General features: G+C 44.3%; 3 protein-coding genes across 5 annotated transcripts in view; 1 reads left to right on the top strand and 2 right to left on the bottom strand.

Moving 5' to 3' along the window:
• Positions 1-140: 140 nt before the first annotated feature.
• On the top strand, positions 141-5976 carry LOC142371268 (MAPK regulated corepressor interacting protein 2-like). The gene is made up of 5 exons (XM_075453899.1): positions 141-614; positions 710-779; positions 1268-1407; positions 2290-2373; positions 4784-5976. The coding sequence occupies exons 1-5, from the start codon at positions 560-562 to the stop codon at positions 4852-4854; spliced, it is 420 nt and encodes a 139-aa protein (XP_075310014.1). The 5' UTR covers positions 141-559; the 3' UTR covers positions 4855-5976.
• trap1 (TNF receptor-associated protein 1) lies at positions 5484-12824 on the bottom strand. Its single transcript, XM_075453898.1, has 18 exons — positions 12622-12824; positions 11666-11860; positions 11494-11576; positions 11269-11409; positions 10940-11011; positions 10391-10551; positions 10170-10279; positions 10015-10088; positions 9467-9622; positions 9169-9289; positions 9006-9075; positions 7839-7986; positions 7526-7711; positions 7139-7277; positions 6969-7054; positions 6529-6674; positions 6353-6425; positions 5484-5991 (listed from the first exon to the last, which is right to left on the bottom strand). Exons 1-18 carry the CDS (start codon positions 12740-12742, stop codon positions 5890-5892), a joined length of 2184 nt encoding a protein of 727 aa, XP_075310013.1. The 5' UTR covers positions 12743-12824; the 3' UTR covers positions 5484-5889.
• A 352-nt stretch (positions 12825-13176) lies between these two features.
• crebbpb (CREB binding lysine acetyltransferase b) overlaps positions 13177-16670 on the bottom strand; it is a 40289-nt gene continuing 36795 nt past the window's right edge. For all 3 annotated transcript variants that reach the window (XM_075454672.1, XM_075454673.1, XM_075454674.1), the window contains exon 31: positions 13177-16555. In XM_075454672.1, coding sequence (XP_075310787.1) covers positions 14204-16555 — 2352 coding nt within the window. In that variant the 3' untranslated portion in view covers positions 13177-14203. The remainder of the gene's footprint in view (positions 16556-16670) is intronic.

Here is a 16670-nt window from a genome sequence, read left to right as displayed (position 1 = left end):
AAACCGCGTCAAGAAACAAATCCAGTCAAATAAAAGTTGAATAGAGTAAAATACGGCCAATCTGTGCCAGTCCAGTTTTAAAGTCCTTCTGTGGGTCGCTGTCTCTTTAAAGCGCGGAAGGAGGCGTGTAGGGACGTTGAGAAGCGATACGTTTTGACGGCGTGCGTCCAGTGTCTCATGAATGACTGCCACTGTTTCAGGTTATGTGACATTGTGACAGGCGAGGACACCTAAGCAGCAAAGTGAATTACGATCCGTGTTTTCCCTGCGAGGACGTGAAGATAGAAGGTGAAGGAAGAGAGGACGCCGGCTGAGATGCGTCACGGCTGCTGGTTTTACGCGCAGAGAAGACTTCAGTTTCAGGAGGTTACAAAACACTTCGGCTGCTCTTGTGTCCGTCTGCATCGGTAACCTATAAGTGAAGTTTAAGCTGATCTGCTGACCCGCGTCGAAAGCGTTTCTTGGCATAGACGGGTTTTTGAAGGAATGCGTTTACCTTAAAGTGTCTTAACAAGTGCTTTGGATCGAATTTGGAGCGTACAGGGGAATTTGCCTGCGCATGATGTACACAATCACAAGAGGTCCTAGCAAGCTGGTCACACAACGACGGACAGGTGAGTCTGAAGCAACTTTAAACCATGTTTCATCCTGTAGCACACTTTCAGGAATGCTTTCAATTTACTGGACTTTTTTTTTACTTGTGTTACAGGGCCCACTCAACAGCTGGACAGCAAAATAAACGACTTTAAGCACAAACAGACGTCCTGGAACATACCTGAGTAAGAGGGCTGCTTCAGAAAAGATGTCTAGATTGAAAAATCATAAGAGTGTGTGTGTGCATCTTAAAAAGACGTCCCTGAGAGATGCTGGCCAGATATTTCGGCTGATATCGGGTGGTTAAAGTGTGTGTTTGTGAGTTGTCTGTCAGCGGTCATGCACAGTTTAACACGCGCAGCTTTTGCCCATCAGCACTGGCCTCGGTGAGTGAAAACACACCTTCACACTCCTAGTGCCTCTGGCTGTTGTCATGACTTTGAAGCAGCTGGGCCGGCCTTGAGTGTGTTTGTGTGTGACCTTGGTGGCACATGGCCCTTCATTCAGCTGTTGTAATCTCTGCCTCCTGCTCAACCAACCTTGCTTGAATTTGGGATTAAAGGCCGACTTGTTTTAGAAAATTATAGCTCCAAATTTGTGTTTTTTTTTCTTTCCCCCCAGATATCACAACAGTACTTGTTTTGTTTTGTTTTCTTCTCTTTAACCCCGTCAGCCTGCCTGCACCCAAGATAGTTTTCAACCGACTAAATGGGAAGAAGTACAGTCCTCCTGCTCCAGCTCTCCCCGCGGACGATCAGCGAGAAGAGAGTTTCTCCCCTGCACACGAGGAAAATGTAAAGTTTGTCTCTGAGGGTAAGGACTTTCTGTGCAAGAGGACAAAACAACATTTCTCATTGCCTCACTTCATCCACACAGTGTCCCTCCTTGTTTTGTGAATGACATTGTTTTACTATCAGCAATTTAAGAGCCTCAAATCGGCCTCCTCCTCCCCTTCCCAAGCCTCACCCACAGCTGCTCTGACACTGATAGCCATGATAGGCACCGAGCAGTTCTCACACACCCACATATCATCCCCACCATGACCCACCCTGGCACACGTGCTGAGGAAAACAACATTTTTGGCTTTGATTTGGAGGAGAGACTCGCTGTCCACATGAAGAAAAGGCTCTGACGGGACAAAGGGTTTTATTAGGCCCACACACTGACCCAGTTTTAAAGCGCTGGGTTCTTTTCAAGATTCACAGAATCTCTCTGTCTCCTGGGGACTTCTCTTGGCTCGGCCGTTCTGCTTTTTGTCCTGTTAGTTGTTGGCGTTGAAGCTTAGCCGCAGCAGGTCATAAACAACTTCAGTAACCTTGTGGTTGAGCGGACAAGGGCGCAAAGCTGGCCCAACCCCCACTTCTGATAAAGATTGCTGTTCCCCCTCACTAATAACTCCAAACCACGATAAAAATCAAACGCATCCACTTCAGCTGTTCTGAAAGTGGACACCTGCAGGTAGCTACAAGAGATTAAATCAGAGTTCATCCTGCACATGACTTTCCTGCATTATTTGTAATGTAAACATTTGTCAAAAGTGTAAATTCTTCGAAGCAGTTTGCCCCAGAGGACTTAACTTATTTGACACTGTGGGTATAACACTGATATGCACAACTGTTTTTCTTCAGTTATCAAGGGCAGATAAGGATATTTTTGGTGTTAATGTTTGCTGCACTAACTGACTTGTTTTCTCAGTCTGGCAGGAGGTTGGTCAGGAACTGGAGGTGTCCCAGAGAGCAGTTTACTACAAAGAGACCACTCCCAGTCCAGACGTGGACAGTGAGTACAGCTGCTCCTTCTCCTGCTTTTCTGGGGGGGAGGGAGGTTGTTTTAGGCTTCGATAAGTCTGTCTGAGCCATCAAATATGATAAAGATCGTGCATTCTGCTACACATAAGCATCAGATCTTGTTACAAGTGAAAAAAATGAGTGCATTGAACAGTTGAATGGACAGTATTTGCTGTAGCTTGAAGAGTTGATTGATTTTATGACACTAATCAGGGATTCTTGGAACTTTCTGATCCATCCACCTGGACGGACAGAGGCTTGTTGTTTTGCGAAAGTTTTCAACTTTGTTGACATGAGTAAAAATCCAAATTTTTCTTTTACTTTCACATCATTGCCAAAGACCATTCTGAGGATTTAGAGGGGATAAGAAATACAAATGTTCATATAGTGTTTTGAATTGAATTAATTTTAGGTGTATAGCATTAATTGACAACAGGAGGCCTTTCGGTCGCTTCAGACAAAGTGAACAAATTCAGTTGAAATTAATCCAGTTCAGCATTGAAGTATTTATAATTTGTCGGTTATTAAACTCTTGCACTATTTGCAAAAATCGTTGTAGGGCTTTAGTAGTTTTTAAGTATGACTTCTACATTTAAATGCAGAAATTAATTAAAAAAAAAAAAATAATGCTAATAATTGCCACGGCTTCCTTTATTTTGAAAGATAAGAGCCGGAAGTGGTTATATGTTGCTCTAAAATGGGCATTATAGTGAAATTATGATGTCCTGTTCCCTAATGTGACCAGAGAGCTGTAATTGCAAGCGATTCTCAGAAACTCAAAAGAAATGAGAATCAGAAGTCTAATTGTATTTACTGTGCTACAAATACAAAACAATTAGCTGATAGTAATTATTGATGGTTTTTTTTTTCGGTTTTTTTTCTAATCTGTTTCTTGTTTCCGCCAATGCTAATTTTTGTTGCAATGTTAGCAGTTAGAATGGTCTCACTTGCAAAAATCATCCACATAAACAACTATTTATAAATGCTATTTAGCAAATTTTTAAAAAATATATTTTTTGTTAAATCTAGTATTGATAGTAATTTGAAGAGTTATTAACTGACATTACACACAGATGTACGTACCTATTGCACTTATTTTGAAAGTGAGATCCAGAAGTGGTGGTATGTTTCCCTAAATTAACTTAACAGATTATAAATTGCAGTTCCTTAATTTGACCACAGAGGTTATTGATATTTTATTCATATTATTTGTCATTTCTCCGGTTTCAGTTCATTTACAATTCAATGTGTGTGTGTGTGTGCTAATATCTTAATCTTAACAAAGTAGTCTCACTCGCAGAAAATGTTAGCCAGTAAATGTAAACATTTTGTGGATTATTGGCTGTCGTGCTAACAAATGAGTTCCCAATTTGATTGTTATATTTAACAATGAAACGACCAGCTGAATTTGAAAGGGTTGAAGTACCTCAAAGTGACCACAAGAGGGCAGTGACTGCTTATAAATTCATACCCGGGCTTACGTTCCCCTCTTTGAGTAGTGGTAGAAAAAATTTGACACGTTTGTTCAAAAGTAATCGAGCTAGTATACTTTATTAACTCTGTGTGTTTTTATTTTAGAGGTGGGGTAATTCTAAAATAACCACAGATGTTAAAGCTGCAGTCTGCAACTCTTTTTCAAGCATAATGCCTGGAACTGTCCGGGGATTCTGAAAGTAGTACATTAAATACCCCAATACAAAAAAAAAAGAGTTCTCTAGGTCCCCTATATGTCCCGCTAGGTCCCTCTAAAGCCAGCAGGTTTGTTTACAAAATTGCAGACCGGACCGGTAAAAGGTAACCAATCAGGTTTACGAGCTGGGCTCTGCTGCCTGTCAATCACCGATTGTGCACGCGCGATACAAGGTAGGCTCGTCCCCACGCTTATTTATCTGGGCTATTGAACTTCATTACGGGCTAGTCTACTTACTGTGTCTTCCATGATCGCAAATGACAGGTGAGTTGATGAATGAGGAGTCGTGTAGGCGCATCTGGCGTGCACGTCTACGTGCACGAGTTCTCATGTGTTTTGATGGGGCGGGACAGGAAGTTGAATAACTTTTTATTTTTCAGTTAAAAAATAAGCATTTCTTGCATTTTGCGACTACGGAGGTCACCGTTTTCAACTTCAAGCGTTCTGATAGATCATGTAAACTCTTAAAATGCCAAAAATTAGGACTTTATGTATGACAACAACAAATCCTGCAGACTGCAGCTTTAAGTCTGTCAATTGTCTAATATAGAATTGTCCATTTATGCAATTTAGTTTTCGTTACTTGTATTGGCACAGATTGGCACTCATCTTTGTAATGGTTTGCAAGGTTATAAATGAACAATTCATCACACAGAAATATGACTGCATTCTTTTATAGTGATGCCTGCAATTCTTTCTTCCTGTTCTTTAGACTTTGTGCCCATAGATCTGGATGAATGGTGGGCCAAGCGCTTCCTAGCCAACATAGACAAGCTCTCCTGACACCCTTTGGCACACATTTGATGATCTTGGCCAGTCAGGAGGTGAGACCTGAAGTAAGATGGCTCACAAAGAGAGAAAACCTGAGGCTACAGGTGCAATGGCTCAAAGTGCCCGGATGACTTTCAAATGGACAGACAGCGCTGGGACGCTGGAGCTACTGAGAATCACTTAACTTGAACTCTTGCCTTCAAACTGCACCTCATTGAGTCAGACTAATGCAGGACGATGTTGTCTTGAAGCTGAGGGTTCTCATGTTTGACCCTCACGGTAGATATACTTTGAAAAGCAGTAAAGTTGTATTTTGAAGAAATCCTGGTATCGTCTTTATTGAACTGACAAAAGATGAACGTTTTTATTTTTACTATGGACGGCTGTACATACACCATGTGTTCATAAACATTTAAGGCATCGATTCTCCAGTAAATCGCTGAAATGATCAATTCGAACAGAATGGTAATGCTTCTCTTTCCTGCTGACGCAACATCGCACTATCCTAACTACATGCAGCTTTATGAAATGCTTGCAGAGGTCCGTTTCTTTGGGCCTTACCAACATTTAATATCTTGCTTTCTCCTTCAACTTGACACTTTTTGTAGCTGGTGTGCATCCAGAGTATTAGAGAGGTGAAAGACATGAAGCCTGATTGTTTATTCCGACTGTAGCAGGGCTTGAAAACATGATGGCATATTTATTAAAAAAAATATTTTCACATGTCCAGGCAAGACTGGAATGCCAAAGACACACTGAAAGAACTGTGAGCGAAATAATGTACTCAAACTAACGCATAAAGACACAGAAGTGTTAATGGAGAAGCTTCCAGCAGTTCACTTTCATCACATTTCACTGTGCTTTTGTATGCACTCCATCAGCATGGAATAAACACTCCAGAGGGAAGAAAGGTGGTTTCTATGGCTTCAGATGAACAAGGGCCTGTAATGTTCCTCAGAAACTGTCCTCTTCGCCTCCTTCAGCTGCAGCAAACGCTTCAGTCTATAAGCCGCAGTCATCCAAATGAAATCAGTCTGCAGGCAGTCGTCAGTGCTTCTCCAAAGCTTTAGTCAGGAGGTCATTGAGGCGGGAAATCATCGGTCGTGGATCGTCGTTCAGGCCTGCTGTAATCATGGCATTGTCATAGACCTGGGGAAAAAAACGAATCATGAATAAACTAAATGCGTACATGTTCACTGGTAGGATGTGAATCACTTTGTGTTTATATTAAAGTGGATGAAATACAGCCTCAAACTGCATAAATGTAATCAGATTTACTCTTAATATCTTGCAAATATTATTCTTTTATTCTCGCTTCCTGCAGATGTTTCAGATTAAAAGCCTAAGAGCAACAGCAGGGTTTGTGTTCTTTGAGCTGTGAACACCTGTGCAGGAAGAAGTCTCTAATTTGATCGTTTAAAAAAAGAAAGAAAACAGAATAGAAACTAATCTTTGCAGTAAACTGGCACCTAAAAATGAGCTTTTCAAATAAAATAAAAAAAAACAGTACCTGCTCCAGTAACAGTCCAGCCAGTTCAGAGTTCGTGTCCTTCAGTGCGTGCATCTTCTTGATCAGATCATGTCTAAAGGTAAAGAAGTACAGAAGTTAAAAATGGACACGAACCCATCATTTTAACGTGTCCCCCCCCCCCCACACACACACACACACACACACCCCCCTCTCACCCTGCATTGATCTCCAGTGTGGGCTGCAGGATTTGGGCTCTCTCCTCAGCGGTGCGGGCCAGCTGCTGGGTGCGAAGGAAGTGGCGTGCGGCGCCCATTTCCAGCACTGTGATCATGGCGGGGTGGGTGTCCAGACGAGGGGTCAGCTGAGGGTCACAGAACACAACGTGTCACATCAACACGTCTGCAGCAAGTCACATTCGAGATGTTTACAGGACAAGTAAAGAAAGGATAGGGACTAGTTTTGAATGACTGAATCCTCCACTGAGCTGATTTTTGGTAAACAGAAACCATACTAACAAATGACCCAATGCAAGAACTACGAGCTGACTCACTGCCTTCCGTGGCCCAGAAACAAAGCGCTAAATATATATAATATTCTGGATCTTTGAGACTCATGTTGATTCATAAGTAGCGGTTATCAGCCCACTGAATCTTACCTTTATGTTGGCGACTCTGGGACCCAAAGTGTTCTTCATCCAGGCCATCAGGTCGTCAGCCTGCTCCTGGGTCAGGCGCTCGGATGCTGCGGAGGAGAAAAGTCCACATTACTGTTGTAACTGTGAGACGTGTCCATCCTGCTAAAACTACAACTGGGGCTGGAGCGGACCTGGCTTGCTGTCCTCAAACTTCTCCTCTTTGTAGTGATCCACCACAATGTCGGTCTCCACCGAGATCAGCTTCTTCTTGTCAAACTCCCTCAGGTGGAGCAGGGTGAGTTCATCAAACTGCTCGTAGCAGAACAGCACCTGCACAAACCAAGAAGATGGCTTCAACAACTCGTTTCTTCCGTGTGAAGTGAGGATCATTTCAGGGGAAGTCCTCACCTCAACTGTCTGAAAATTTATCCGTGGCATTTTTTATATTCTGACACCTCTAATGCGCTATATTTGCCTTGCTGTAGATGACACCTGCTTTATTGCCCAGTATTTCATTATCTGGTTTCATTACTCTCACCGTTTTGTGACAAACCGTCTACACGAGTCGTGCGTCTTACCTCCATGTCTTTATTTTTCATGGCCTCGAAGTAGGGGGAGTGCTCTGCCAGGTGCCTGTTGGGGGAGCACAGGTAGTAGATGTTGCGTGTGCCTGCCTTCATGCGTGAAGCGTACTCCATCAGATTAGTCTGCTCGCCGGCTGGCAAAGCGGAGGACTCGAACCTCAACAGCTTTGCAATGTCCTCCTACAGAGCGACAGCATGGAGGGAAACAGTGCTGCTGAAAAACAATGCTCGCAGGCGACCTGTTTCAGATGCTAAAAAGCTGGAAGCAACTTCAGTAATCCTGGACTTTAAAAGCCAAAGTGGGCACCTTGACATCTTGTTCCTGGGTGGTGACAATGCCCTCTCTCATGAAGAGGCCGTAGTCCTCAAAGAACTTGTTATACTTCTCTGGCTCCTTCTTTTTCTGGTCCAACAGGAAGCGGATCACCCTCTGCTGCAACACATCCCGAAGCTTCCTGCAGGGAGATGGAGGCAGAACAGCAACACTGTAACACTGTAACACATGCAAAGAACTGAGAGAAGCAAAATGGTAATTCCATGATGCTGCTTCAGATTTATGAGCAGTTAGGATGCCGAGTGTCTATGTAAATAAAGAGTGCACACATGCCAGCAGCCGTCATTTATTGACACATTTTCCACAGGTGGACTTCCTGGTTCAGCAGTGTACAGAGACATGCTCTCCGTACATGGATTAAAGATTCAGACGGATTATACGGTTAATGATTTGATGTGATCAGGATGTATCAGTTCTACTAAACAGTAGATGGAGTGCAACGTATACACGAGGTCACCCTTGCTGAGCAGGTTTGTTCTGTGTAAACGAGATTCGATGATAGACTTGGACAGAACTGTGACTCTAAGAAAAGGGGACACCTTAAAAAAAAAAAAAATCTGGTATTTTAATGGATATGCAACTTCCAGTGCTTTCTACTTTGTGAACAGGATTCTTCTACACTCTTATCTCTAACTCACAAAGTCAAATTTCTTTTTCAGGGTTTGAATCTTGCATGTCAGCCTTTAAACTGATTTTTATACTGTTGCCTTAAAATGGTTATATATGGTTTGGTTACTTTTTTAATCTCTTATCATGTTGGTTCACCATGTAAGGAGAGTGCGTCGTAAAGGATTGAACAACCTTAGGTGGGCGATCGTAATTACAGGTTTACTGTGGCTCTGCTCAACTGCCTTTATAGAAAATCATGTGACTAAATTCCACCCACTTCGTTCGTTATTTATTTTGAGGATGACGGTTTCCAGCACTGACACATAGACCACATAAATTAGATTCTGAATGTTCTAGATATTATAAATCTCTTCAGTGAGTACAGATGGATCTAAAGAACAAACCCGATGAGTGTAAACAGTATCAAATGGCAGATTTAGATCTTTTAATTTCCGGAAAGGAAAAAACTTGCTGAAATAAAGATTCCTAAAATAAAGATTCTGATACCACTGAGACTGTGATAAAACAAACCTGATGAGGGCGCTCTCCTGCAGCAGCTCTCTGCTCAGGTTCAGGGGGATGTCCTCACTGTCCACCACACCTGCACACACCAACAAAACACATTTATCTCAGAATATGTCTCACTATTCCTCGCATAATGAAAGCAGGTGGAAGCGTTTGAGAGGATGCAGACCTCGAAGGAAGCGAAGCCACTTGGGCAGGATGTCGGTGGCTTTGGTCTGGATCAGAACCTTCCTGCTGTACAGAGCCACACTGGAGCCCATCTCCCTGCTCACGTCAAACATGCTCGGCTTCTGTTGACACAAAAAGGATTTCTTCTCACAGGAACTTGAGAAAAATCCACATTTTTATAATTGTGGCCACAAAAAAATGTCATTTATAACACTCCTTCACAGAGCTCGGCTTTGAAGCTGCAACCGAAATTAAAAATGTACACCGCTATCAGAAAGTGCCACAAAAACACTCCTCACCGAATCAGGGACATAAAAGATACTCCGGATGTTAAGCGGGGCGTCGGCGCGATAGTGCAGGGTGTAGCGGGGCCTGTCGTAAGCCTGAGCTATGTAGCGGTAGAACTCCTCGTGCTGCCAGTCGCTGATCTCCTTCGGCTCCATCATCCACAAGGCCTGAAGGACGGAGAACAAACAACCAAATTTTACAATGTACGTGTTACAGAGAGTAGCCAACAGCACGGATAGCGTGGATAAAGGTCAAGAGTGTTAGATTTTAGATCCACGTGAATGTAGGCACGGAGAACATCAAATATAAATACATCAAATATTCAGAGGTGCAAACACCATGTGCCCAACTTACCAAGATTCTTTATTTTACCCCAGTCATACTCCATATTCATTAGTTACAACAAATGCAGAAATTGGTCATTCTATACTGGATTATTTCTATGCCACACATGTAAATGAGCATCACTAAACATAGATAGAACAGTGCAGTATATATTTTGTGGGTGTTTGTAAACACTCAGTGATGACTTTGGATCAATGGAAGAACGGAAGCCCACCTGCAGAGTGTTGAGCCTCCGTCCGTTCAGGAAGATGGGGAAGCTCACAAAGTTGCTGTACTTTGTCACAACCTCTGAAATGGAAGCAACAGGCGGTCATTGCATGAAGGCAGGCATTTGTGCTTTATCCGTGAAAGCTACAGCAGCATCTATACCTTTAACTCTGTCCTCAGAGGAAAACTCTCTGCAGTCGTCTTTGAAGTGCAGCACGATTTTTGTTCCCTGCTGAACACCACTGGCTTCTGCTATCTGAAAAACTCCAGAGCTGCGGGAGACAAAGGGAAAATGTCCGAGGATTATATTTGTGGTTATGGGAGCATTTTCTTTTCCTCATCTTGAGAAAAATAACAAACAAGTGCACTTAGGTTTATCTCACCCGTCTGAGGACCACTTGTATCCGGGTGCATCAGGCTCTGCGGCGCGGGAGTAGACGTCCACGCTGTCGGCCACCATGAAGGCGGAGTAGAAACCAACTCCAAACTGGCCAATGATGGTGCTGCTGGCCTCCGCCTGGTTCTGCAGTGCATCCAAGAATGCCTGCATTTCACAGGAGATATAAGTTGACCGCAAGGATATCAAAACACAAGATACATCAAACCAAAGTCTTTAAGAGCACATAACAACAAAGAACACTCAGAGAGTTAATGCTCTATTTTACAATTTCAACTGAAGTTATCCTGATCTTCAACGAAGTTTAATAGGCTCTTCCTCTGCCCATGTTCTAACTCTCAAACAAGTTTCAATCTCGCAAGCAGACAGACAAGTAAGCAACTGGCAAAGACCCCGTACCTCCACCAGGGCGACAGCCGAGGTGGAGGTACATCGTATCAAACGATATATGACCAGAAACAATGTGGATAGACAAGGAACAAATGTGTCATATAAATCAATGATGGAGACGGCTCAGTTGTCCAAAAGCACTCACCTTGGAACCAGAGCGTGCGATTGTGCCCAGATTGGCAACCAGCTCCTCTTTATTCATACCAACTCCTGTATCCTGTTAAGAGAACCGTGAATCCCGGTCATTCAAAAAGAAATGACTGAAACCCGTTATGCCACATTCATCCACCAGGTGGCAGGCCATGTTAAAAACCAGCACAAGTGGCGCAATCTTCTACAGCTTGAGGCACAAACTGGTAACCAGAGAATTGACTTAGTTCATCATTACAACAACTATGGTTCCAATATACTTAATTCCTTCACTGTAAAAAGGCTTAGACAGAGTAGGCCTCGTTCAGGCAGGTGTGGATGTACCTGGATAGTAAAGGTTCCTTTTTCAGCATCTGTTTGCAGGTGGATCTCCATTGGAGCAGTTTCCCCACCAGCTGTCATCAGCTTGTGCCGCAGCTTTTCCAGAGCGTCGCTGCCATTAGAGATCAGCTCCCGGATGAACACCTAGTGAGATGAGGAACAGTCGAGGAAACTAGTAAAAGAGAAGCCGTTACAGCTCATAAAGTGAAACGGAGCACAACCTCTTACCTCTTTCTCAGAGTACAAGGACCTGGCAACAATGTCCAGTAGTTTTTTTGTTTCAGCCTGAAATTCATGTTTTGAGAAACTACCTGGAAAGGTAAGATAAAGAGTGAAATTAAGACCAGAAAGCGGTGCCTCAGTGTTCAAGGAGAATTATAGTCTGCAGCTGTCCAAGCACCTTGCACAGACTCTGTATCGCTAATGATGGTGTGCAGAGGCTCCTCCTCGGGCTCCTTCTCAAGCTCCTTCTCAGGCTCCTTCTCGACACCCTGGGTGCTGTAATAAGACTGCTGGCTGACGCCGAGGCAGGACCACTGTGACCTCCACACCCTGGGCCGACTGCTCCACTTCTGCTGCAGTCCAACCTGCAAGTCTGTAAAAAGAGAAAAGACATACAATGGACAGCCTGCTCCACAATTAAGTCTCTTGAGATGATTTAAAGGACCTGCATTTATCCCATTTATGACATGTACATTGTGTCCTGGGAAAAGGCTTAAAAGTTATAGAGCCTGAGAAGTGAGGACAAAGACATTGATCACATATCTGGTTCTGCTTTACAGCAATGCTTAAATGCAAACCATCAAAAAGTGCCTCTTAAGTAATCAGATGGTAAGCAACATGCATTTTTTTTAGCCAAGAATATGTAATGCAGGAAACACTTAGCTAACTATTTGTTTTTTTCAAATTAACGTTTTTTCTTTTATTTGTATCAAATGTTGCTTCTGTGTTTACGCGCTGAGTAGATTGTTTACTCAATGATACTGTGACGTTTGCTTTGCAGCTAAACCCTTAATTTCAGCCAGTAACTAAATCATCTAACTAATAAACAGCGGTTACTATTAAACATGTGTATGGTGACGAAATACTATTTCTCACCATACACTTGTGTGTTTCACTGTCATTAGGCTGAGTCTGACGTCCTCACGTAACCTGAGTTTTATAAGCAACTATTTGCGTTCATGTCATATGCCACGGTCATTTGGTTTCTAAGCGGACCGTGAGACAAACAAATTAGCACGTTGAATTAAAAAAAAAAAGGTTAAAAAGGTCACCACGGAGAAGTTTGCTTGCGTCTCTTATGATTTTTCCAACTCTCCAGCTCTGCTAATTTTGCAAGCCGACATAACAGCTTACCTCCAGTCAACGGGCGCGAGACAGTCCAGCAGCTCAACCCCCGCGCGGATGATAATGGCCGTAAATTGGCCCTCTGAGAAGAACCGAGGGCAAACCGAGCCAGAGCGAGACAACGGGACATGGTGACAGGCGTTTAAAGGGGGGGACCAGCAGACGAGATTCACAGGTCGACTGACCGTGGGACACACGCTAAACAGTGTAGTTAGGACCAGCCAAAGCGAGTGTGCTTGAAAATGACGTCAGAAGGGTGTCCAAAAACTGCCTGACGAGAAATGGACATTTCAGATTCAACTAAATAATGTATTTTTTTGTATTTGACACGTTAAAACGCGGCGTCTTTTTTTTTTTTGAATAAATTTGTCCACCGAGTTTATTTTCGAGACCCATTTATCAATAAAAAAAAATGAGTCCACTTTTTTTAATTTGTCCTTCAAGGTCAAACACTGGTCATCTAAAATACTACACGCCTACATTTGTGTGAAGAAGTTTGAGTTACCTACAGCAGGAACAGAAACCGTTTGATTTGATCATATATGGCAACGTTCAAGATAAGAGTCTGTGGCACACAGGTTTATTTAACAATATGGTATATAAGTACGAAATGAGCCATCTGAACCAGTTTATACAGTGATTTCGTTCTTATTTTCATCATATTTACAGTACTGTCTAGCTGCATGATTTACATTAGAGAATAGTTCAACAATTCAAGTTTAATGCGAGAGAAAACGATGCACAAAACCCTCTGAACACAAATCAGCAGTCAAACAATTGAATTTCCCACCACAGGCAAAAGAGGTTCAGTACTTTATGACAATTTCTTTAGAATGAAGGAGAGACAAAGCAACTTTTGAAAATATGCGAGACAAACGCTGGGTTCAGGCCAGCAAAAAGAACATTCCGGCACAAGCTTCAATGCAGGTTTCTCTTTCACGATCTGTGTAGGTGTTTGTGTGTGTGTGTATGTGTACGCAGTGAATATTCTCGATCTATACAAATGCATGAATCTTGTTCTGACTCTGCAAGCAGGAAAGAAATTAAGGCTTCCCTAAAGGCAGTCCTTTTTGAAAAATGGCATATTAGAATAAATTAGCCAGGAACAGGGAAAGTGAGCAAGAGGTGACACCTGGCAAAAACAATTCCCAGACAAATAATTTTACAGCCTTCTCAACACAAATACAATATTAATTTTCAAAAAAGGTACAAAAAGAATAATAATAATAAAATGAAGTATTTTTTGTTTGAGAAGTTTAAAAAAAAAACAAAAAAAAACAATAGCAGATCATAACAAATGAAAAACAAATTAAAAGAAACACAAAGACCAGGTCGAATTCTTGCAAGGCTGGTCTGAACCAAAAAATATATTCTTTGTGTCTTTGTTTTATTTTCAACAGCAATTATTAAATCACTCTGTGTTGTAAGAAAAAGTAGTCCATGGTTTAAGGAAAGTTCACAGTCCATAGGCCTCCTAAGACTCGTTTGTATTTTTTTTAGCTTTATACATCAGTAAGTACAAAAATGTCTCAACTGAAAACAGAACAAGGCCCTTCTTCTGTTTGAAAATGCTACAATATTTATCAAAATTCTATAGCGTGTCTCCTGTTGTGTCACCCACCATACTCATGTCATTACTTAACCCCCCTCGGTTTGGTGTATTAAGCTGTGGGAGCATGGCATTCTGCTCAGGTGTTCCCATGTGTCCTTGCTCCATGGAGCCTGACATGGGACCAAGGCTGGGGTGAGGAGAGCTTGAGTGGAGGGCACCATGTTGAGGTGATGGCTGAGGTTGTATCCGTGGGGAGGAACTGGAATGAAGGCCCTGCTGCGAAGGTGGGCGGGGTGATTGCACAGGGGCTGGAGAGCGTACTTGATTTCCCAGGGGGTTTGCAATTGTCTGGCCCTGCAAGTGAGCTCCTCCCTGGGCTTGGCCTTGAAGCATGTGAGCCTGCGGGCTCATTGAGTTAGCCTGTGCAGGAGAGGCCATCTGCTGCTTCATCATCTGCTGTGGCTGAAGCATGCGTTGCTGGAGGAGGATCTGGGACCCGTCCATGCCCATGCCAGGTTGGCCCATTTGGGACGTGGGAGTGAGCTGTCCCATGGGTCCCCCACCTCCTTGCAAAGCCATTTGCTGCTGCATACGGAGCTGGGAGAAGCTCGCTGGTCCTGGCTGCTGTGGTTGTAGCTGACCATGGCCCTGAGGCAAGCCGCCTTGCTGCTGTGCCTGCTGCTGCATCTGCTGCATCCTGAGCAGCTGCTGTCTGCGGTACAGCTGGGGATTGCCATTTTGCGCAGCATTTATCATCTGGCCTTGAGGACCCATAGTCGCCATACCATGGAGCGCTGCTGGCGGAGGATGCTGCTGCTGAGGAGCCATTCCAGGCCTCTGCACCTGGTTCGTCATGGCCGCCATGGCCTGCATTCCCGCCTGCGAACCAAGCATGGCTTGTGCATTCTGCTGCTGGGCCTGCTGCTGCTGTTGTTGTTGCTGTGGCTGGTTGGCTTGGTACTTGGCTGTCCTCTGTTTAATGAAAGCAGCCATGAGGTGGGGGTTAGACTTTAGGATGCTCAGGACCTGCTGTTGTTGCTGCGGGGAGCTTGGAGACTTGAGGGTGCGCAGTAATTCCTGTAGGGCATTCTGAGTAATATTACCAGGCATTCCCCGGGGCATGTTTTGTTGCTGTGGCGTCATGCCCTGTTGTGAGGGCCCCTGTGGAGGTATGACCCCTGGCATTTGGAGCCCTTGTTGCTGGGTCATCATGGGCCTCTGCATGAGCTGGCCCTGCTGAGGCATCGGGGCTCCCTGAGCCTGCTGAGAACCCATGGGACCTTGCTGAGGGATCTGTTGCTGATGAACCTGGGCATTCTGCATCCCTGGACCCCACTGGCCCTGCTGCATAGCCTGCATCACCTGGGGGCCCCGTGGCCCCTGCATCATCTGCATCTGGCCCTGCATGGGCCCCATCATGCGTGGATGGTTCATGGGCATTCCATTCAAGGCATAATTTGGCTGCTGCTGCTGTTGTTGTTGCTGCTGTTGTTGTTGCTGCTGTTGTTGTTGTTGCTGCTGCTGCTGCTGCTGCTGCTGCTGCTGCTGCTGTTGCTGCTGCTTTGCCTTGGCTACCATCTCAATCTGCTGTGCAACCTTCAGAGCTGTCAGCAGTTGCTGCTGTTGAGGCTGCTGCTGCGGCTGAGGCTGCTGTTGGTGTGACATGTTGGGCATAGGTGACAGCTGCTGATGGAGTGGGGATGACTGTGGCCCTGGTTTACCCTGTGGCACTGGTGTTGTGGGCTGACTGTTGCGACCATTGCTGTGAAAACCTTGGGCAATATTGGCAGGGTTTGGCGGTGGTGGTGGTTGTTGTTGTTGTTGTTGTTGTTGTTGTTGGTTAGGCATGGGCTGGGGAGTCTGGGGAGTATTAGGCTGCTGTACAGAATTTGGGGTGTCGGGGGCAGCTGAGGTAGGGGGAGATGGCATGGGCATACCTCTTCCAGCCATGGTGGCCATTCTGCGGCGCATCATCTGAGCCTGTTGTAGCCTGTGCTGTAACTGCTGCTGACGGAGTTTGTGCTTGATGTTGAGACAGAAGGGAACGGGACACTTGTTCTCCTGACAGTGCTTGGCATGATAACAACATAAAGCAATGAGCTGCTTGCATACAGGACAGCCACCATTGGTCTTGCGCTTGCAGCCCTTGGTGTGCTGAACCACCCTCTTCATCTTCTGGCATGACGGCAGGGAGCAGTTGGCATTGCGACATTGGCAAGCGTGGACCAGGGACTGGATGCAGCGCTGGATGCTGAGACGTCGACTTTCCTGCGGGCTCTTGGAGGCCTCTCCACCCTGACCATTGCTGTCGTCGTCTAAGCCCAGACCCCATTTTACCATCTGGTGTTCATGGCCCTTTATGTTGTAGCAGCTAATGCATAGGTCATAGTCCTGTTGGCAGGTAAGAGGACCACATTTAAGTCATATCAAAATTTAAATTTGATTTTCTAATTTTCTAATTCTAAACTGATACAGATGTAGATTCCAGAGAATAAAAACAGTGTCA

Source organism: Odontesthes bonariensis, chromosome 21 (assembly GCF_027942865.1).
Source record: "Odontesthes bonariensis isolate fOdoBon6 chromosome 21, fOdoBon6.hap1, whole genome shotgun sequence".
NCBI lineage: Eukaryota > Metazoa > Chordata > Actinopteri > Atheriniformes > Atherinopsidae > Odontesthes > Odontesthes bonariensis.
This window is presented reverse-complemented; position numbering and strand designations above follow the sequence as displayed.

Excerpts from the sequence above, each read along its gene's own strand:
- trap1 (XM_075453898.1), bottom strand. The coding sequence starts at position 12,742 with ATGTCCCGTTGTCTCGCTCTGGCTCGGTTTGCCCTCGGTTCTTCTCAG. Across the intron at positions 9,076-9,168 it reads GTGGCTTCGCTTCCTTCGAG|GTGTGGTGGACAGTGAGGAC; the intron begins GTCTGCATCCTC and ends TGGTGTGTGCAG. Across the intron at positions 5,992-6,352 it reads CTGGACTGTTACTGGAGCAG|GTCTATGACAATGCCATGAT; the intron begins GTACTGTTTTTT and ends TTTTTTCCCCAG.
- LOC142371268 (XM_075453899.1), top strand. The coding sequence starts at position 560 with ATGATGTACACAATCACAAGAGGTCCTAGCAAGCTGGTCACACAACGA. Across the intron at positions 615-709 it reads GGTCACACAACGACGGACAG|GGCCCACTCAACAGCTGGAC; the intron begins GTGAGTCTGAAG and ends CTTGTGTTACAG. Across the intron at positions 1,408-2,289 it reads TGTAAAGTTTGTCTCTGAGG|TCTGGCAGGAGGTTGGTCAG; the intron begins GTAAGGACTTTC and ends TTGTTTTCTCAG.